The sequence below is a fragment of the Carcharhinus amblyrhynchos genome, unplaced genomic scaffold (assembly GCF_965287045.1).
Source record: "Carcharhinus amblyrhynchos unplaced genomic scaffold, sCarAmb.v2.hapA chromosome_355, whole genome shotgun sequence".
Classification (NCBI taxonomy): Eukaryota; Metazoa; Chordata; class Chondrichthyes; order Carcharhiniformes; family Carcharhinidae; genus Carcharhinus; species Carcharhinus amblyrhynchos.
The window spans coordinates 131212-153585 of NW_027650095.1; the positions used below are offsets into that span (position 1 = coordinate 131212).

The 22374-nt window shown below is 47.7% G+C and overlaps 1 protein-coding gene across 2 annotated transcripts in view; it reads left to right on the top strand.

Moving 5' to 3' along the window:
* The window catches only part of LOC145339234 (amphiphysin-like), a 67690-nt gene that overhangs the window by 33793 nt on the left and 11523 nt on the right, over positions 1–22374 (top strand). Inside the window, exons 2-9 of one of the 2 annotated variants that reach the window (XM_080183631.1) lie at positions 2096–2176; positions 8230–8284; positions 11157–11251; positions 15054–15149; positions 16783–16890; positions 18935–19020; positions 20799–20874; positions 21709–21791. In XM_080183631.1, coding sequence (XP_080039757.1) covers positions 2096–2176; positions 8230–8284; positions 11157–11251; positions 15054–15149; positions 16783–16890; positions 18935–19020; positions 20799–20874; positions 21709–21791 — 680 coding nt within the window. The remainder of the gene's footprint in view (positions 1–2095; positions 2177–8229; positions 8285–11156; positions 11252–15053; positions 15150–16782; positions 16891–18934; positions 19021–20798; positions 20875–21708; positions 21792–22374) is intronic. The other variant, XM_080183632.1, reaches the window with a different exon arrangement.

Below are 22374 nucleotides of genomic sequence, written 5' to 3' on the forward strand. Positions count from 1 at the left end.
GCGGCACTCCCTCAGCACTGACCCTCTGACAGTGTGGCACTCCCTCAGTACTGACCCTCTGACAGTGTGGCACTCCCTCAGCACTGAGCCTCTGACAGTGCGGCACTCCCTCAGCACTGACCCTCTGACAGTGCGGCGCTCCCTCAGTACTGACCCTCTGACAGTGCGGCACTCCCTCAGCACTGACCCTCTGACAGTGTGGCACTCCCTCAGTACTGACCCTCTGACAGTGCGGCGCTCCCTCAGTACTGACCCTCTGACAGTGCGGCACTCCCTCAGCACTGACCCTCTGACAGTGCGGCACTCCCTCAGCACTGACCCACTGACAGTGCGGCAGTCCCTCAGCACTGACCCTCTGACAGTGCGGCACTCCCTCAGTACTGACCGTCTGACAGTGCGCCACTCCCTCAGCACTGACCCTCTGACAGTGCGGCACTCCCTCAGTCGTGCAGCGGGATTGCGAGCCTGGATTATGTGCTTAGGCCTCTGGGTTAAACCTTTGACTCAACATCTTTCTCACTGACAGTTGAGTTTGCAATGCATGGAAAGACCCTAAGATATGAAATGAATAGTGGAATTCCCGTTCAGCGGGACTCTGTCGCCACTGCTGATTTCTCAGTTGTGGCACATCGGTGTAGTGCTTTAGCCAGTGTGGATTTGCTGGTGAAAAGCGCAGTTGTTGTAATTGCTGAAGACAGAACGAAATTTGTGTTTAGCACAATTTTGGCTGTGGAAGAGGAGAAGGAGGCAGACCCAACACAGGCTGATAAGGGCTCCTTCGAAATAAACAGTTTTACTTAAGAACGCAGTTAAAATCTAAGGAAAAGATTTTGCATACCTTTTTACCAATTCCAAGAATTATGCACAACCCAGTCTAATCCTTAACAGCTAGCTATCTCTGTTGTTCCAAGTCAAACACCATCCCACAGACAGACACCCTTCTTCAGACTTAGCACAGAAAGCTAGTATGCCTCACGTGATGCTGGATTTTTCATTCTGAGGCTTCCCAGTCCTGGAACTTCCCAGCAGATCTCTGGAGAGACTGCCTTCTTTCACCAGCTTCTAACAACAACTAAACCCAAACTGACAACTCGGAGTTTTCTGTGGGAAAAAAATATTATCCGTAGTATTGCCTGACCTGTCACTCATCCCCAAATCAAGCCCCACTTAGCAATCTCCAAAGGACCTTAAAACCCCAGAATACTGCATTAGGCCAGATTAAATCCAACGCCATGTCAAAGAACAACGAACAAAGAAAATTACAGCACAGGAACAGGCCCTTTGGCCCTCTAAGCCTGCACCGAACATGCTGCCCGACTGAATTAAAACCCCCTACCCTTCCGGGGACCATATGTCTCTATTCCCATCCTATTCATGTGTCTGTCAAGGCACCCCCTAATAGTCACTATCATATCCACTTCCACTACCTCCCCCAGCAACGGGTTCCAGGCACCCACCACCCTCTGTGTAAAAAATATGCCTCATATATCTCCTTTAAACCTTACCCCTCACACCTTAAACCTGTGCCCCCTAGTAATTGACTCTTCCACCCCGGGGAAAAAGCTTCTGACTATCCACTCTGTCCGTGCCCCTCATAATCTTCTGTCAGTTCACCCCTCAATTTCTGTCGTTCCATTCTATGTCCATTATGTCCATTATATTGCCTCAGTAACAATTGCAGACACCAGTCACAGACAACAAGGCACCGATAAAATGCGGCGCTCTGCTTGAAAAACCTGCAGAGAAATATGATTAAGATATCTTTCTTAAAGGCACAGTGTTGTCACTCACCTCAATCTGTAGTGTGACGCAATGTATCCAGGATCTGACCCTCCAGAGCGATCCTCGTTTCAGCTCTGATGCCCGTTCTCTGCCATTTGATCATGCCAGGTTCTGGCCTGGCACAGGAAACCCCAAGATCCTTTTCTGCGTGGGTTGGTGGGGTAGGGGGAGAAGGGAAATCGGCCGCAGTAAGTATTCAGATGGCGTTGAGAGCAGGGCTCAGCTAACATGAGGGTTTTGTAAAGCCCCATTGAGTCTTGGCACTGTCTAACCTGTCAGGGGTGCTGAATCAAACTGTACTTTTCTCCTTCAGGTGCTCCAGAAAATTGGCAAAACCATGGAAACAAAAGATGAACAGTTTGAGCAGTGCGCAAACAGCTTCAACAAACAACAGGTACCATGCCATCCTTCCTAGCAACGGGTACGGTGTCAGCTTCCTTAGCAATGGCTACTCTATCATCTTCCTTAGCAACAGTCACACTGACATCCTCTTTAGCGACAGTCTGTCATCCTTCTTAGCAACAGTCACATTGACATTCTCCTTAGCAACAGTCTGTCTGTCATCCTCCTTAGCAACAGTCTGTCTATCATTCTCCTTAGGAACAGTCACACTGGCATCCTCCTTAGCAACAGTTTGTCTGTCATCCTCCTTAACAACAGTCTGTCTGTCATCCTCCTTAGCAATAGTCTGTCTGTCACCCTCCTTAGCAACAGTCTATCATCCTCCTTAGCAACAGTCACGCTGACATCCTCCTTAACAACAGTCTGTCTGTCATCCTCCTTAACAATAGTCTGTCTGTATCCTCCTTAGCAATAGTTTGTCTGTCACCCTCCTTAGCAACAGTCTGTCTGTCATCCTCCTTAGCAACAGTCTGTCTGTCATCCTCCTTAGAAACAGTCACACTGACAGCCTTCTTAGCAACAGTCTGTCATCCTCCTTAACAACAGTGTCTGTTATCCTCCTTAGCAACAGTCTGTCTATCATCCTCCTTAGCAACAGTCTGTCTGTTATCCTCCTTAGCAACAGTCTGTCTATCATCCTCCTTAGCAACGGTCTGTCTGTCATCCTCCTTAACAGTCCGTCTGTCATCTTCCTTAACAGTCCGTCTGTCATCTTCCTTAACAGTCCGTCTGTCATCTTCCTTAACAGTCTGTCTGTCATCCTCCTTAGCAACAGTCTGTCTATCATCCTCCTTAGCAACAGTCTGTCTGTCATCCTCCTTAGCAACAGTCTGTCTGTCATCTTCCTTGACAGTCTGTCTGTCATCCTCCTTAGCAACAGTCTGTCTATCATCCTCCTTAGCAACAGTCTGTCTGTCATCCTCCTTAGCAACAGTCTGTCTGTCATCTTCCTTAACAGTCTGTCTGTCATCCTCCTTAGCAACAGTCTGTCTATCATCCTCCTTAGCAACAGTCTGTCTGTCATCCTCCTTAGCAACAGTCTGTCTGTCATCCTCCTTAACAGTCTGTCTGTCATCCTCCTTAGCAACAGTCACTCAAAACATCCTCCTTAGCAACAGTTGAAGCACCATCCTGTTGGTAACAGTTGTAACTGTAATTAGTTGATTCGATCACAAGTGGCCCTTTTACAGAGGGTTTTTGTTTGGAAAGCCGGTTCACGTTCTCGCTGGGTTTAGCTTTCCGCGGACGCCTCAGCACGCTCTCCAGACCGAGGGGGGGGGGGGATCACGTGCTCAAACCGGACAGCGCATAAGCAATGGCAGCAACTGCTAACGGCGCTAAGCAGCTTTCCAAGGGCCGCAGCAGGTCCCTCAACCCGCTCCGGCTGCCAACGCCCTCATTTTAGCTGGGCATTGGAGGCAGTGAACTGGGGCTTTGACGGAAGGACAGGATGTTGTGTCAAGGTAAGGCTGCAACACGCATGTGTGAGAGACAAGCACTCAGAACAAACAGTCTTTGAGGTGGGGGAAAAGTCGGCAAATCCTCCCCACTGGACTGAGGAAACAGGTGAATGGGGATATTGGGTCAGGGAATGAGATAAGCAGACCGACAAACAGCTTATGGAAGGCCCAGAACGCCTGTTGATTTTGAATTGGGCTCCCTATTCCTGGCACAGTTTTTTAAATCGAATTTTATTGGATTTCACATTCCGTCGCGCCTTAAACTGAGTGTCTCACTCGGCCATTTCAGAGGGCAGTCGAGAGTCAACCACATTGCTGTGGCTCTGGAGTCACATGTCGGCCAGGCTGGCTAAGGACGGCAGATTTCCTTCCCTAAAGGATATTAATGAACTGTTAGTCTCCATGTTCTCCTCATGTCTGCATGGGTTTCCTCCAGGTGCTCCAGTTTCCTCCCACATGCTGAATTGTCCCTTAGTGTCCAAAGATGTGTAGGTTAGGTGGATTGGCCATGCTAAATTGTCCCTTAGTGTCCAAAGATGTGTAGGTTAGGGTGGATTGGCCATGCTAAATTGCCCCTTAGTGTCCAAAGATGTGTAGGTTAGGTGGATTGGCCATGCTAAATTGTCCCTTAGTGTCCAAAGATGTGTAGGTTAGGGTGGATTGGCCATGCTAAATTGTCCCTTAGTGTCCAAAGATGTGTAGGTTAGGGTGGATTGGCCATGCTAAATTGTCCCTTAGTGTCCAAAGATGTGTAGGTTAGGGTGGATTGGCCATGCTAAATTGTCCCTTAGTGTCCAAAGATGTGTAGGTTAGGGTGGATTGGCCATGCTGAATTGTCCCTTAGTGTCCAAAGATGTGTAGGTTAGGGTGGATTGGCCATGCTAAATTGCCCCTTAGTGTCCAAAGATGTGCAGGTTAGGTGGATTGGCCATTCTAACTTGTCGCTTAGTGTCCAAAGATGTGTAGGTTAGGGTGGATTGGCCATGCTAAATTGCCCCTTAGTGTCCAAAGATGTGCAGGTTAGGTGGATTGGCCATTCTAACTTGTCCCTTAGTGTCCAAAGATGTGTAGGTTAGGGTGGATTGGCCATGCTAAATTGCCCCTTAGTGTCCAAAGATGTGTAGGTTAGGTGGATTGGCCATGCTAACTCAGGGTAAATTCATGGAGTTACAGGGGATAGGGCCTGGGTGGGATTGTTGTTGGTGCTGACTCGATGGGCCAAATGGCCCCTTTCTGCACTGAAGGGATTCTACAATTCTATGGTTATTTTTCAGACTGCAGGGTGGTAGAGAGAGGTGTTCCCCAGGGTGTGTGTGTGCACCACTGCTTCTAATATGTATAAATGGATATTGGAATAAAATTTCATAATTTCCCAGTGATACCAAACTCAGAGGAATGACAAACAGTGAGGATGATCCTATTCAAATGTAACAGGATGTAGATAGTCTAGCAGAATGGGCACATAAGCGGCAGATAGGGTTTAATACAGAAGCGTGAAGAAGATTTAGGGAGAGACAATACAAATTTAATGGCACCGTTCTAAAAGAGTGTGCAGGAACTGAGGGTACCTGTGGGTACATGTGGGTAGATCTTTGAAGCTGACAGGACACTTCATGTGGGACTTTACAGCCTCGCTCAACCCCAGACTGAAAAAGCTACCCAAGATCAACGGACTTTCCCACTGTCTGCCTCTTGCCCACTCTGATCCCTGTGTTTGGGATCTTGGGCTTCGGGAATAGAGTTATTCACCAGAATTCTACCACCCCACCTGGCACGGACACAGAACGGGTGAGGGGCGGGGCAATGGAAATGTCCATACCCTTTTGAGCAAGGCCATAATATCTTGTCCATTGAGTACAAAAACAGGGAAGTTATATTGAACTGTTCTGAAGCCCTGGTCAAGCCACAACTAGAATATTGTGCCCAGTTCTGGTCCCCACATTTTAAGAAGGATGTAAGGGCCCTTGGGAAGGTGCGGAGGGAGATTTACCTGAACGGTTCCAGGGGTGAGGTTTTTTAGCTCCAACGTTAGGGTTGGAGAAGCTGTGGACGTTCCTCTTGGAGCGAAGGAGATTGAGGGGAACTTTGATCGAGGTTTGCACGATTAGGTAAGGACTCAAAGAAAAACTATCCCCATTGGCTGATGGTGTAAGGATTAGGGGTCACTGATTTCAGGTTTTGGGTCAGAGATACAGAAGGGGGGGATGTGAGGAGGAAGCTTTTCACACAGCAAGCAGGAATGACCTGTAACTCATTGTCTACAGATAATTTCAAAAGTAAATTGCTTGGTGTAATAAACTGCTAGCATATGGGGATAAGTTTTTAACATTTATTGATTAGTGTCACAAGTAGGCTTACATTAACATTGCAATGAAGTTACTGTGAAAATCCCCTCGTCGCCGCACTCCTGTTCGGGTACACTGAGGGAGAATTTAGCACAGCCGATGCACCCTAACCAGGTGAACCAGAGCAGGTTCAAGAGGTTCCGTCGGGCACCAGGACTGAAATGGGAGCGAGAGGCAAGAAGGGAGCGAAAGCTCAGAGGCAGATAGGGAGGTTACAGCAACAGGATGTGCTGAAATAGTTCAAACCACATCACTTCCCCTTTGGCTTGACCTGACAAGAGCTGAACAGGATGTGGTAACATTTGGAAGAAAGGCCCTGCAATCAGAAGGCTGAGGCGGTGTGGAGGGGAGGAGCTGGAGTTCTGCTCAAGGCTGAGATTCATTTTCAGTATGTTTCTCTCAGGAGTTCAGTGTGCTGGTACGGACGTTTAGTATGGAGGGATATCACAAACACCATTCCCCCTCAACAGGCAAGGTGGCGGATTAATGTGGGGGTGAATATTCTCACCCTGCCCGTCATGGGAATCAGAGCGGGTGAGAGGCGGACAAATGGGCAGGTCCGTTAACCTTGGGTGGGATTTTCGAGTGTCAGGAGAAGCAAGAAAATCCTATCCATCATGTCCAAACAAAGCAAGACCTAGGCAATACCCAGGCTCGGGCTGAACAAGTGGCGAGTAACATTCGTGTCACAAAAGTGCTAGACAATGACCATCACCAATAAGAGACGCTCTATCGTTCTTTAACATTCAATGGTGTTGCCATCACTGAATCTCCCCACTATCAACATCCTGGGGGTTACCATTGACCAGAAACTGAACTGGACCCAGCCATATAAACACTGTGGGTACAGGAGCGGAGTAAGAAGTCTCACAACACCAGGTTAGAGTCCAATCAGTTTATTCGATAGTAATCCCGCAGGCTTTCAGAAACAGTGTTCCTTCGTCAGGTGTGTGGAAGGTTCTGATCAGAGAAGGGCAATATAAAGTCACACACAGTTTACAGAATACTGATTTAGAATGCAAGTCTTTACAGCTAACCTGCTATTCAAGTCTTAAAGATGCAGACATCAGAGGCTAGGAATACTGAGTGAGTAACTCACTTCCTGACTCCCCAAAGCCTGTCCACCATCCATAAGGTACAAGTCAGGAGTGTGATGGAATACTCCCCACTTGCCTGGATGGGTGCAGCTCCAACAACACTCAAGGAGCTCGCCACCATCCAGGATAAAGCAGCCCCACTTGATTGACAGCACATCTACAAACATTCACTCCCTCCACCACCGATGCTCAGTAGCAGCCGTGTGTACCATCTACAAGATGCACTGCAGCAACTCACCAAGGCTCCTTAGGCAGCACCTTCCAAACCCACAACCACTTCCATCTAGAAGGACAAGGGCAGCAGATATCTGGGAACACCCCCACCTGCAAGTTCCCCTCCAAGCCACTCACCATCCGGACTTGGAAATATATCGGCTGTTCCTTTGCAGTTGCTGGATCAAAATCCTGGAATTCCCTCCCTAACAACAGTGTGGGACATCACACAGCACGTGGATTGAAGAAGGCATCTCACCATCACCTTCTCAAGGCCAACGAGGGATGGGCAATAAATGCTGGCCAGCCAGAGACACCCATGTCCCCAAATCAATTAAAGAAAAACACTCAACTTGACAAATGAGGAGGTGTTTGCGAGGCTTCGGGCAGTTCCGTTCAGTAAAAGGAATTCTCTGTTTCACTGTGATGGCCTGGAATTTCTCAGGACACCCAGTGTGCACACTGCTCAAGTGGAATGGTCTCAGTATTACCAGCTGATTAACATCAAGGCTGCTAACAACGTAAACATTATAGGGTCAAGAATACCATCTGGGCAGGCAAAACACACACTGCAACTGGGGTAAAGCTCCCTCTACACTGTCCCTCATCAAACACTCCCAGGACAGGTACAGCATGAGGTTAGATACAGAGTAAAGCTCCCACTACACTGTCCCCTATCAAACACTCCCAGGACAGGTACAGCACGGGGTTAGATACAGAGTAAAGCTCCCTCTACACTGTCCCCCATCAAACACTCCCAGGACAGGTACAGCACAGGGTTAGATACAGAGTAAAGCTCCCTCTACACTGTCCCCCATAGGAACTGGATACTGATTCCCAGGTTGGGGCCTGTCTCCTGGCGCTGAGGTTTGGTGCCAGTGGAGTGGGTGAATTTTAACATGAAGATGAACGTTATCTTTCTTCTTGCAGGCTGATGGGAACAAACTCCACAAGGACCTGAAAGCCTATCTGAATGCTGTGAAAAGTAGGTAGCCTGGCTCAGATCCCTATTTACTCTCTGCCCTCCACTGTCCTGCTTCTACACTCCCTCCCCAAGAGAACACTTCCTCATCTACTTTCACGTTTCATATTTGCCCTGCTCTTGTCTGGTGGCACACACTACCACTTGCTTACTGGACACACAAGGGTGGTCAGTACTCTCTGTGATACAGAGCCATTCAACATGCCCGCTGATTGGGCTCAGTGGAGGTCCCTTCCAGAGTCGAATCCCTCGCTGCATCGCCTCCCTGCTCTCTGTCCTGCTGCATATCTTTTGTCTGCTTCCCTGGATCCCAGTGGATGGTTGGACGTCTGCGAGACTACACTTTCTCGGGCACTGGATGGGACCAGGCCCAAAACAATTGCAAGGCCTGCCTGTAGGAGTAACAGCGCTAGTATGTCATATGGCAGAAATGGATGTAGGGCAGAAGTTTCTCCAAAAAATTCTAAGCATCAGACTGGTGAGGAAACGGGAACTTTTCTCTCTCTCTCTCTCTCTCTCTCTCTCTCTCTCTCTCTCTCTCTCTCTCTCTCTCTCTCTTTTCTCCTCCTCCCCCCACCCCCCCCCCCCCCCCGTTTTTCCGGCAAGTGGTGGTAAATTACGGCACTCTGTGCAATGCAGAGGCTGTGATGTGACTCCCACCAGTAGGGGGAGTATGCAGAAGCTATTCACACTGGGAAAACGGCTGCCGACTGCTAAGTGTGCCATTGTGTGGGCGCCCTGAACTCCCATTTTATTATGTACTGGAGTTCTGTCAACCAATTGGCATTGCCCCCCCCCCCCCCCCCCCCCCCCCCCCCCCAACTCCTTCCATGGATCCCACAGGACCCCCCAACCCTGATTGCCATGGGCACTGCCCATCCCTGCCCTCAGCCACCCAGGGACTTCAGTGGCCTGTTGTCCCTCTGGCAAGGTCATCATGACACATGCCCATCGGTAGTACTCTTGTGGCTCCATTTTCTCCCAGACCTCCTCAGGAGAGGTCGAGGGTAGAAGGTGGGGTCAGCTTAATAAAAACCTCTTGGTGAGAGACAAATGGGATGGCGTAATTTGGCTGCCTCACACCCTGTTTAGCTTTACTCTGTACTGAAGTGATAATGGGCATGTGGTCAAGTGCCAACAATCTCCCTTGGGACTGGCTTTAAACCAACCTGCTACCGGACCCTGTCAGCTTTATTTTGCTTCAATATTTGGGATGCCAGACTAAACCCCAACAGTTTTTATATTTTGGCAAATGTGTGCGGACAGGATACTTCACTCTAGGAGGAATTCCACTGACAAATTAGGGATCTTTGATCAAAAGCATCTTTATCCACAACAGTTTAAGTATAACTCTAACCATTGGTTAGAGTTAGAGTGAACCAGGCTCTCCCTGGTTAATGATTGTTAACCATTGAACAATCTTTGAGCATGAAAAGAAACAACTCTTAATTTCTAACTTATCATTATTTCAGTTCCAGTTAGGCAACATTCTTCCTACAGATTTAAGCCTCACTTTAAATATAATTTGCAGACACAGATATACTTGCTCTGACTTGGGTGAAAGCCTTGAATTTCCAGTGAGGCTTTGTGGAGAGACAGAAAGCAACTTCTTTTTAACAGTTCCAGTCACCAACTGCTCTTTTAAAATGAAAATGAAACTGCTACACACCAAGCTCCTCCCATTGACCAAATATCACATGACTCTGTCCACCTGGATTGAAATCCCAAGAGAACATAAGAACATAAGAAATAGGAGCAGGAGTAGGCCATCTAGCCCTTCGAGCCAGCCCTGCCAATCAATAAGATCATGGCTGATCTGAAGTGAATCAGTTCCACTTTCCCGCTTTCTCCCCGTAACCCTTAATTCCCCTGTCTATCAGAAATCTATCTACCCGTGACTTAAATATATTCAGCAAGGTAGCCTTCACCACTTCAATGGGCAGAGAATTCCAGAGATTCACCACGCTTTGAGTGAAGAAGTTCCTCCACTGCTCCCCCCCCCCCTATTTTGAGGCTGTGCCCTCTAGTTCTGCTATCCTTTCTAAGCGGGAAGAATCTCTACCTCTACCCTATCTATCCCCTTCGTTATCTTGTAAGTCTCTGTAAGATCCCCCCTCAGTCTTCTAAACCCTAACGAGTGCAGACCCAGTCTATTCAATCTCTCTTCATAAGCTAACCCCCTCATCTCCGGTATCAGCCTGGTAAACCTTCTCTGTACTCCCTCCAAGGCTAATATATCCTTTCGCAAATACGGGGACTAAAACTGCACACAGTACTCCAGTTGCAGCCTCACCAGTACCCTGTACAGTTGCAGCAAGACCTCCCTGCTTTTATATTCTATCCCCCTCGCTATAAAGGCCAACATTCCATTCGCCTTCTTGATCACCTGCTGAACCTGCAGACTGGGTTTTTGCGATTCGTGCACAAGGACCCCCAGGTCCCTCTGCACTGTAGCATGCTGCAGCTTTTTGCCCTTTAAATAATAATCCCTCTACTATTATTTCTACCAAAGTGGATAACCTCACATTTGCTAATGTTATACTCCATCTGCCAGGTCCTCGCCCACTCTCAGCCTATCCAGATCTCACTGCAGACTTTTCGCGTCTTCCACGCAATTTGTTTTTCCACTCATCTTCGTGTCATCAGCAAATTTTGTTACCTAAGTAAACAAAAGTGCATTAACTCTACAAGGTAACAAATTCTGAGCTATAAGGGGTTCTTATCCTGCTTTCTCAGCATCTGCTGCCTTCCCGCCAGACAAACTGCTCGTAGAAAAACACTCAAAGATAAAATGCATCAGTAGCACAGAATCATCGCAATAGTAGTATCTGACCTGACTGCTACTGAACTGCCTCCCTTTCTCCATTTTCACCAGCCATGCATGAGACATCGAAGAGGCTCTCCCTAACTCTGCAGGAGGTTTATGAGGCTGATTGGGAAGGGAAGGACGATCTAGTCCCCATCTTAGAGGTGAGTGACTTCTGCCGTGCGCCTTCTGCACTCTCTTTCTCTCGCTGTATCTTATTGGCAGCAGCAAGGGCTGGCCTTGAGAAGAGGTGTAGTCAGGAGTGTGATGGAGTACTCTCAATTGCCTGGATGGGTGCAGCTCCAATAACACTCAAGAAGCTCAACATCATCGAGGACAAAGCTTGATTGGCCCCCCCCATCCACAAACATTCACTCCCTCCACCACCGACGCTCAGTAGCCGCCGTGTGTACTATCTACAAGGTGCACTGCAAAAACTCACCAAGGTTCCTTAGACAGCACCTTCCAAACACATGACCACTACCATCTAGAAGGACAAGGGCAGCAGATACCTGGGACCACCCCGACCTGGAGGTTCCCCTCCAAGTCACTCACCATCCTGACTTGGAAATATATCGGCTGTTCCTTCACTGTCACTGGGTTAAAATCCTGGAACTCCCTCCCTAGCAGCACTGTGGGTGTACCTACACCACATGGACTGACTGATGTCCAATAACAATCCTGGAACTCCCTCCCTAACAGCACAGTGGGTGTACACAGCAGTTTGAGAAGGCAGCTTACCACCACCTTTCTCAAGGGGCAGTTAGGGATGGGCAATAAATACTGGTCTAACTAGTGATGCCCACATCCTGTAAGTGACTTTTTTAAAAAAGTTACTTGCTGAGCCTACAGGTGATGCTCACATGCTGCAAATTGATAAATAAAATGCAACCCTGTCCACCCTAAAGCGCTGGGCCAGATTTTCACAGCAGCATCCATGACAAACAGAGGTTAAAAATAAAAGGGATTTATCTGATTTTGGAAGGTTTAAGGGCGCAGTCTAAGGGTCCTGGGAGCGAGCCTCCACACAGCAAACCCACCCTTTCCAACTCCATTGCCATTATGCGCATTTTAGATCCCCCATTATTCCCATCGAGTGAGGCCCATTTTTTTCAGACACCTTGATGAGTTGTGAACTGTGGGGGAAGCCTCGTCTGGAATCGGGTACAACAAGTTCAGAAGTTATAATAATAGGGTGTGTGTCAGGTTAAATATGTTTCTCATACAGTGATAATGATGCGGTTCTGTTTTATGAAGGTAAGTTGCCATTAAATTGACTCTGAAAACATGTAGATGCATTAGAGCACTTTATCCACTGCAAAAACTGGTCATGTTCATTCAACAGTGTTTAGATTAAGGTTTTAATGTGTCACTTTTTCCCTGAGATTTAATATTGTCTTTGAAGCCCTGCTCTCTGCTGAGCCTCTCAATTAACTGAGCAGCTGCCTGCCTCCTTTGAGTGATAGCCCAGCCATCTGTTGAGCCTTTGAAGCAGTGCAACAGATGTCCATCTGTGCCACCGCTTCAACAGATGTTCATGTTTTAACAGTAATGTTATTGACAAATCACATGAATGATCCCAAGTAAGACCAGTGGAATCCCCTGATGAATGCTTGGCTGAGGTCTAAAACCCCACTAATGGATTGAGTTGAGCAGGACTTGTTTCATGTCAAATAAGTATTTTAGGCATCATGAGTTCAGTCCATAGTGGATATTGGGCATTGGTGGGTAGGGGATATAAGAGTGGATGTGCAAGGAATATGGAAGGCTATGCAGGCATGAGGTATATGAAGTGACATGAGGGAGATGAGAGGGCAGATTGTGTCGCCTTCCTGTCTTGCCATCCCCATCTTCAAGATGAAAATTGCTGGCAGTTCTGCAGGTCCTTTTGGCTTATGGAATTCACTGCCAGAAAATTTACCCTGCCGGTTTTATATCCATGTCAGATTCCTATTGCCCATGTTATTACACCGAGCAGACATTTGACAATCTGAGGAAGAATGTCCTTGCTATAGAGGGAGTACAGTGAAGGTTTACCAGGCTGATTCCTGGGATGGCAGGTCTGACATGAGAGACTAAGTTGATTAGGATTGTATTCACTGGAGTTTAGAAGAGTGAGAGGGGATCTCATAGAAACTAATAAAATTCTAACAGGGTTAGACAGGGTAGATTCAGAAAGAATGTTCCCGATGGTGGGGGGAATCCAGAACTAGAGGTCATAGTTTGAGGATAAGGGGTAAACCTTTTAGGACTGAGGTGAGGAGACATTTCTTCACTCAGAGGGTGGTGAATGTGTGGAATTTGCTCCCACAGTGGTGGCACAGTGGTTAGCACTGCTGTCTCACGGCACCGGGGACCCGGGTTCAATTCTGGCCATGGGTGAATGCCTGTGTGGCGTTCACACATTCTCCCTGTGTCTGCATGAGTTTCCTCTGGGTGCTCCAGTTTCCTCCCATAGTCCAAAGATGTGCTGGTTAGGTGGATCGGCCATGCTAAATTGTCCCTTAGTGTCAGGAGGATTAGCAGGGTAAATACATGGGGTTATGGGGATAGGGCCTGGGTGGGATTGTTGTTGGCACAGGCTTGATGGGCCAAATGGTCTCCTGCGCTGTGGAGATTCTATGAATCACAGAATGTCGTTGAGGGCAAAACGTTTGATTACAATTAGATATCGCTCTTGGGGTTAAAGGGATCAAGGGATATGGAGGGGAAGGGGGGAAGCAGGATATTGAATTTGAATATCGGCCATGATAGTAATGAATGGTGCAGCAGGCTCGAAGGGCCGAATGGTCTCCCCCTGCTTCTAGTTTCTGTGTGTTGTTGGCAGTCTTAGCCTTACAGTTACTGTTCAGGCAAAAACGTGAAGCAGAAAGCTCCCAATGAGAAATTGAGTCATGCGCTGTTCCGAAGAGTCTGACTCTGACAGTGACAGTTCAGGAGTGTGAACTGAATGGACGCGCGAGGGCTACAGACACACGTGCACACAACAGAGAGAGAAGTAATGCCTTTGAACTTGCAGTACTCGAACCGCAATGCTTCCTGCAAATAACAAAATAAAGTGAAAACAAATCATATTTTTGATTTGATTTATTATTGTCACATGTATGGGATACAGTGAAAAGTATTGTTTCTTGCACGCTATATAGACAAAGCATACCGTTCATAGAGAAGGAAAGGAGAGGGTGCAGAATGTAGTGTTAGTTACAGACAGGGTGTAGAGAAAGATCAACTTAATATTTGATTTGATTTATTATTGTCACATGGATTGGGATACAGTGAAAAGTATTGTTTCTTGCACGCTATATAGACAAAGCATGCTGTTCATAGAGTACATGGGGAGAAGGAAAGGAGAGGGTGCAGAATGTAATGTTACAGGGTGTAGAGAAAGATCAACTGAATATGTGGCAGGTCCATTCAAAAGTCTGATGGCAGCAGGAATGAAGTAGTTCTTACATAGAAACATAGAGGATAGGAGGCCATTCAGCCCTTTGAGCTTGCTCCACCATTCATCACGATCATAGCTGATTGTCCAACTCAATAGCGTAATCTTGCTTTCTCCCCATAACCTTTGACCCTGTTAGCCCCAAGTGCTATATCCAGCCGCCTCTTGAATACATTCAATGTTTTGGCATCAACTACTTCCTGTGGGAATGAATTCCACAGGCTCACCCGGTGAAGAAATATCTCTTCATCGCCATCCTAAATGGCCTACCCCCAATCCTCAGACTGTGGGTCAGTCGGTACATGACCTCAGACCTCTGTACCTTTTTCCTGACGGAAGAAGGTGGAAGAGAGAATGTCCGGGGTGCGTGAGGTCCTTGATTATGCTGGCTGCTTTTCCCGAGGCAGTGGGAAGTGTAGGCAGAGTCAGTGGATGGGAGGCTGGTTTGTGTGATGGACTGGGCTACATTTATGACCTTTGTAGGTGACGGTTGCCTGTGATTTTGTAATCTCTCCACATTGTAGAATAATGACCTGCTGTGGGCAGACTACGAGGAGAAGCTGTCAGACCAAGCCATGAGGACATTGGAGACATACCTGAGCCAGTTTCCGTCGTTTAAGGTGGGTCACGGCTTGGGACAGCAGGTTGTTGGCGAATAACATCATGTCCTCCTTCGATAAATGCAGACCTGTCCGTTTTACTCCGCTCCCTGGCCTGAGGTCTCCATCCAATGGGTTGCTTCACTGCAAAGAAACATGTAAACAGCTAAAAGAGTTTAGTTATTAATGTCACGAGTAGGCTTACATTAACACTGCAATGAAGTTACTGTGAAAATCCCCCAGTCGCCACACTCCTGTTCAGGTACACTGAGGGAGAATTTACCATTATTTATTATTGTCACAAGTAGGCGAACATTAACACTGCAATGAAGTTACTGTGAAAATCCCCCAGTCGCCACACTCCTGTTCGCGTACACTGAGGGACAATTTAGCATGGCCAATCCACCAAACCAGTATGCCATTCAGACTGTGGAGGGGAACTGGAGCACCTGGAGGAAACCCACACAGACATGGGGAGAACGTGCAGACTTCACACAGTGACCCAAGCTGGGAATTGAACCCAGGTCCCTGGCGCTGTGAGGCAGCAGTGCTAATCCACTGTGCTGCCCATAGACAGTTCAACAGACAGACAGGCCAAAGAACCATAGAAAAGTTACAGAACAGAAGGCGGCCTTTCGGCCCATCTTGGCCATGCCAGCCCAAGGAGACCCAGGTGCCCTTTCAATCCCACCTTCCTGTAGCATACAGCATTTAAGATACAGACCCAGGTACTTTTTAAATGAGTTTAAAGTCTCTGCCCCCACCACCAACAACTCTCAGTGAATTTCAGACTCCCACCACCCTCTACAAGAAACTTCTTCCTCATGCCCCCTCTACACCTCCTGCCATTTATCCTGAATCTATGTCCCCTGGTTCTAGAATTCTCTAAGAAGTCTCACAACACCAGGTTAAAGTCCAACCAGTTTAACTGGTGTTGTGAGACTTCTTACTGTGTTTACCCCAGTCTAACGCTGGCATCTCCACACCATGTCTAGAATTCTCCATCAAGGGAAGCCATTTTATTCTGTCCACTTTGTCTCTTCCCCTCGTCATTTTGTACACCTCTACAAAGTCACCCTTCATCCTTATTTGTTCCAAGGAAAATCATCCCCAATAGGAGTGGCACGGTGATTAGCCCGAAAACCATTTCCATCTCCATAACCTCCTACACCATTCCCTACCTCTGGAATTTGCTCCAGCCCCTACATCCCCTCCCTATCTCTGTAACCTCCCCCAGCCCCCTACAGCCCTCCCTATCTCTGAAACCTCCTACAGCCCTCCCTATTTCTGGAATCTGCTCCAGCCCCCTCCACCCCCTCCCTATCTTTGTAATCTCCTCCAGCCCCCTCACACCCCCTCCCTATCTCTGTAACCTCTTCCAGTTTCAGTACACCACCTCCCTATCTCTGTAACCCTCTCCAGCCCCCTACACTCCCTCCCTATCTCTGTAACCTTCTCCAGCCTCCTACACCCCACCCCATCTCTATAACCTCCTGCAGCCCTCCCTATCTTTGGAATCTCCTCCAGCCCCTACATGCCCTCCCTATCTCTGTAACATCCTCCAGCTCCTAAATTGTGCATCTTTGGACTGAGGCAGCTTAATACTGAGGTGTAGTGAATGTGTAACCTGGAATTGATTTTCTGACCTTCCTAGAAACGGATTGCCAAGCGAGGACGGAAGCTGGTGGACTATGACAGCTGTCGACACCATCTCGAATCTCTACAAAGTGCAAAGAAGAAAGATGAAGCAAAGTTAACAAAGGTAATTCTGAGATGGTGCGATCACAGGGTTAGGTCTGGAGGGCAGTCAGACCCTGTTGCCCCACTCACTGCACCTGTGGCCTACAAGGTCACCATGGAAACAGAATCATTGAATCCTAGACCCCCCACAGTACAGAAGGAGGCCAGCTGGCCCATTGAGTCCACACCAGTCACAATCCCACCCAGCCCCTATCCCCATAACCCCATGTATTTACCCCACTGACCCACCAGCCCCACAATCTTTGGACACTAAGGGACAATTTAGCATGGCCAATCCACCTAACCCACACATCTTTGGACTGTAGGAGGAAACTGGAGCATCAAGTTATAGAGTCAGAGAAGTTTACAGCATGGAAACAGGCCCTTCGGCCCAACTTGTCCATGCAGACATTTTTATTGAACTCATAACCTAGTCCCAATTGCCCACATTTGGCCTATATCCCTCTATACCCATCTTACCCATGTAACTATCTAAACGCTTTTTCAAAGATAAAATTGCATCCATCTTTACTACCACCTCTGGCAGCTTGTTCCAGAAACTCACCACCCTCTGTGTGGAAAAAATTGCCCCTCTCACCTTAAACCTATGTCCTCTAGTTTTAGACTCTCCTACCTTTGGGAAAAGATATTGACTATCTAACTGATCTGTGCTCCTCATTATTTTATAGACCTCTATAAAATCACCCCTCAGCTCCAGAGAAAAGAGTCCCAGACTATCCAGCCTCTCCTCATAACTCAAACCATCAAGTCCCAGTAGCATCCTAGCAAATCTTTTTAGTTTAATAATATCCTTTCTATAATAGGGTGACCAGAACTGTACACAGTATTCCAAGTGTGGCCTTACCAATGTCTTGTACAACTTCAACAAGACATCCCAACTCCTGTATTTGATGTTCTGGCCAATGAAACCAAGCATGCTGAATGTCTTCTTCACCACTCTGTCCACCTGTGACTCCACTTTCAAGGAGCTTTGAACATGTACCCCTAGATCTCTTTGTTCTGTTACTCTCCCCAGCGCCCTACCGTTAACTGAGTAAGTCCTGCCCTGGTTCGATCTACCAAAATGCATCACCTTGCATTTATCTAAATTAAACTCCATCTGCCATTCGTCAGCCCACTGGCCCAATTGATCAAGATCCCGTTGCAATTGGAGATAACCTTCTTCACTGTCCACTATGCCACCAATCTTGGTGTTATCTGCAAACTGACGAACCATGCCTCCTATATTCTCACCCAAATCATTAATATAATCACAAATATCAGTGGACCTAGCACTGATCCCTGAGGCACATCGCTGGTCACAGGCCTCCAGTTTGAAAAACAATCCTCGACTACCACCCTCTGGCTTCTGTCATCAAGCCAATTTTGTATCCATTTAGATACCTCACCCTGGATCCCGTGAGATTTAATGTTATGCAACAATCTACCATGCGGTACCTTGTCAAAGGCCTTGCTAAAGTCCATGTTGACAACATCAACTGCATTGCCCTCATCTACCTTCTTGGTTACCCCTTCAAAAAACTCAAATAAATTTGAGACATGATTTTCCACTCACAAAGCCATGCTGACTGTCCCTAATCAGCCCTTGCGTCTCTAAATACCTGTAGATCTTGTCTCTCAAAATACCTTCCAACATCTTACCCATCACAGATGTGAGGAGCGCCCAGAGGAAACCCACGCAGACATGGGGAGAACGTGCAGACCCCACACAGGCAGTGACCCAAGCCAGGAATCAAATCCGGGTCCCTGGTGCCGTGAGGCAGCAGTGCCAAGCCCTGTGCCACCATGCCACCAGAATGGCCTGCACACCAATGGAAGTAGAATCTAAAAATGTAGGAACTACTCAGCAGGGCTGGCAGTGTTTGTGGAGAGAGAAACCTTTCAGGTCAATGACTATTTACCTGACAGCATGAGGGAGTTGGGTGAGAGGTGTGGTCAGTCCCATGGTATGCTGTGTGAGAAGAGGTCACTGAGTGACAGTGCATTTGAGAGGTCACGCATTGGGTGAATGAGCAGTGTTACATTCTTGACTCCTCTCGTTTTAGGCTGAAGAGGAATTTATTAATGCTCAGAATGAGTTTGAAGAACTAAATGCTCAGCTTCGTGAAGAACTCCCTGAGCTATGGAACAGGTACAGTCTACTTCGGGGATCATGTGAAAGTCATTGACCAACTGCCAACACTTGACAGCCTCATCACAATAATGTGACCATGAGCCGTAACAGGCCGACAGAATTGGAATTGTGAATGGTTTGTGACTGAGAGACATATGGAGGAAACTAAAGTTTCTTGTGGAACCAGCTGCTCTTGTATGAATACAACATTTCTCTCCTGGTTTCACTCAGTTTCTTCACACACTGTAGGTTAGGGTGGATTGGCTGTGCTAAATTGCTCCTCAGTGTTCACAGATGTGGGGGTTAGATGAACTGGCCATGCTAAATTGCCCCTTAGTGTGTGTTGACGAAGTCATGAGGACTTCACTGGCACCTTATGACAAAACCTGGCTTTCTGGGCTGTCTCAAATTTCTTTGGCCAACGTCCCCACTGTCATGCGTGTTGCCACAGATGTTTTGCCATCTGCAGCTCCGTATTGGGCAGAAGGGTGCCTCCCCCTCCCTCTTTCCTCCCCCCCCTCCCTCCCTCTTTCCTCCCCCCCCCCTCCCTCCCTCTTTCCTCCCCCCCCCTCCCTCCCTCTTTCCTCCCCCCCCCCTCCCTCTTTCCTCCTCCCCCCCCTCCCTCCCTCTTTCCTCACCCCCCCTCCCTCCCTCTTTCCTCCCCCCCCTCCCTCCCTCTTTCCTCCCTCTTTCCTCCCCCCCCTCCCTCCCTCTTTCCTCCCCCCCCTCCCTCCCTCTTTCCTCCCCCCCCTCCCTCCCTCTTTCCTCCCCCCCCTCCCTCCCTCTTTCCTCCCCCCCCTCCCTCCCTCTTTCCTCCCCCCCCTCCCTCCCTCTTTCCTCCCCCCCCCCCAGCTGAATTGAACTGTCACTCAGCAGGTGACAGATGCTCTCCTGTTTGTCTCCCTGCCCCCCCATCTCTTATACTCCTGGTGACATCTCAATATTTCTTGTAATAGAATTGGTTCTCAGCTTACCAAAAACATCAATTTCAAATCTGACAGGTATTGGTATCTAAGTGCCTCATTTAAACTGGCTAAAATTTAAAACAGCCTGTTACCTTGGCAACACTGCTGTTTGGTCATTGATATAATGTTTCACTTTGGATGCTCTGTGTACTTCCATTTTGTTTTAAACTCTAAGTACAGAACAAAAAGAAAGACACCTTTTTAACAGACAATATTACAAACCCCAACTCCACAGCAACGACGACAACACTGATTTTAACAATAATGATGGCAATATGGGCTTTAAAAGGGCTATTCTGGCTGAGAGCTAAGCATGCTGGGATGTTTGGTCAATTTATAATTAAAACCAGATGCAGGTCGTAATGTTACTGAGTCAGGGATCTGGCCTGAGAGCTGTGGTGCGAAGCTTCCTGTGTTAACCAAACATGGGAAGTTGTTCATTTTCAAGCAAACATAGTGGCATCGAATTTTATTGTCTTTATGTGTGGGACATGCCATGTGAACTAAGCACAATGGCGTCATTTACAAGTAATTTCTCTGGCTGATCGAGCCGTGTGATTGTGTTCTGGTTACACAATTGGCTAGGAGGCATATTTTCTAAATGGGAACTGCAGGGTAGCTAGAAGACCAGCTAAAATTTGGACAGGAGCAGATCATTAGAGAGGGCTGACACACTCAGCTTATTGTATAGGTTCATTCACTTTGATGCAACTGATTTCTGCTCCTTGTCTCTGCCAAGCTCAGTCTCATCAATTTTGTGATCCTATCCACAGCCAGTGACACTGAGGGAACCACCTTGCCTACAGTTAACTGTGACCCCTTCTCTTGCAGCCGCATCGGATGCTATGTGACGATTTTTCAGAACATGTCCAACTTACGGGATATTTTCTACCAGGAGATGAGCAAGGTAAAAAACAATGTCTGTGTCACGGTCTTGGGGATGGTGAGGGTGGTTAAATAATTAGGAACCACAAAGAGAGACAATGTGCAGCAATCCGATTTTTGTTTTATTTATTAGTGTCACAAGCCGGCTTACATTAACGCTGCCATGAAGTTGCTGTAAAAATCACTTTGTCGCCACACTCCTGAGGGAGAATTTAGCATGGCCAATGCACCTAACCAACATGTCATTCAGACTGTGGGAGAAAACCGGAACACCCGGCAGAAACCTACGCAGACACAGGGAGAACGTGCAGACTCCACACAGACAGTGACCCGAGCTGGGAATCGAACCTGGGTTTCTGGTGCTGTGAGGCAGCAGTGCTAACCCACTGTGCCACCATGCCAATGTATCTAACCCTGTGCTGTACCTGTCCTGGGAGTGTTTGATGGGGGGACAGTGTAGAGGGAGCTTTACTCTGTGTCTAAGCCCGTGCTGTACCTGTCCTGGGAGTGTTTGATGGGGGGACAGTGTAGAGGGAGCTTTACTCTGTGTCTAAGCCTGTGCTGTACCTGTCCTGGGAGTGTTTGATGGGGGAGTTAAAAAGGTGGGGAAAACAATACACAGGATGTTGGACAGCTGAAATACAAACAGAAAATGCTGGATAATCTCAGCAGGTCAGGCAGCATCAGTGGAGGGGGAGAGAGAGAGAGACAGAGCAAAGCTTTCTGACTGTCCTTTCCCCAGGGCTTTTCTTTCTGTTTCCCCGCTTGCTGCTAATCAGTCATTTTCTCAGAGGGTCTCTCAGTGTGTGGGTGCCATGTTATGTGGGAATTTCACTGCATGCTTGTGTCCTTGCAGCTGAACCAGGGCCTGTACTCTGTGATGACACGGCTGGAGAAACAGCACAGTACCAAGGTCTTCATCGTGAAGGGTGTTGCAAGGTACGTTACTACAATCCCAGCAAAGCATGGCCTCATTATCCGGGAACAGCCCAGAGCAACCATTGATTTACTATTGTCACATGTATTAGGACACAGGTGAGAAGTATTGTTTCTTGCGCACTATATAGACAAAGCATACTGTTCATAGAGTACATAGGGGAGAAGGAAAGGAGAGGGTGCGAGAGTGTAGTGTTACAGTCACAGGGTGTAGGGAAAGATCAACTTAATATTTGATAGGACCATTCAGAAGTCTGACAGCAGCAGGGAAGAAGCTGTTCTTGAGTCAGTTGGTACGTGACCTCAGACTTTTGTACCTTTTTCCCGAAGGAAGAAGGTGGAAGAGAGAATGTGTGGGGTCCTTGATTTATGCCGCCTGCTTTTCTGAGGCAGCGGGAAGTGTAGACAAAGTCAATGGATGGGAGGCTGGTTTGTGTGATGGATTGGGCTTCATTCACGACCCTTTGTAGCTCCTTACGGTCTTGGACAGAGCAGGAGCCCATACCAAGCTGTGATACAACCAGAAAGAATGCTTTCTATGGTATATCTGTAAAAGTTGGTGAGAGTCGTAGTGGACATGCACAAA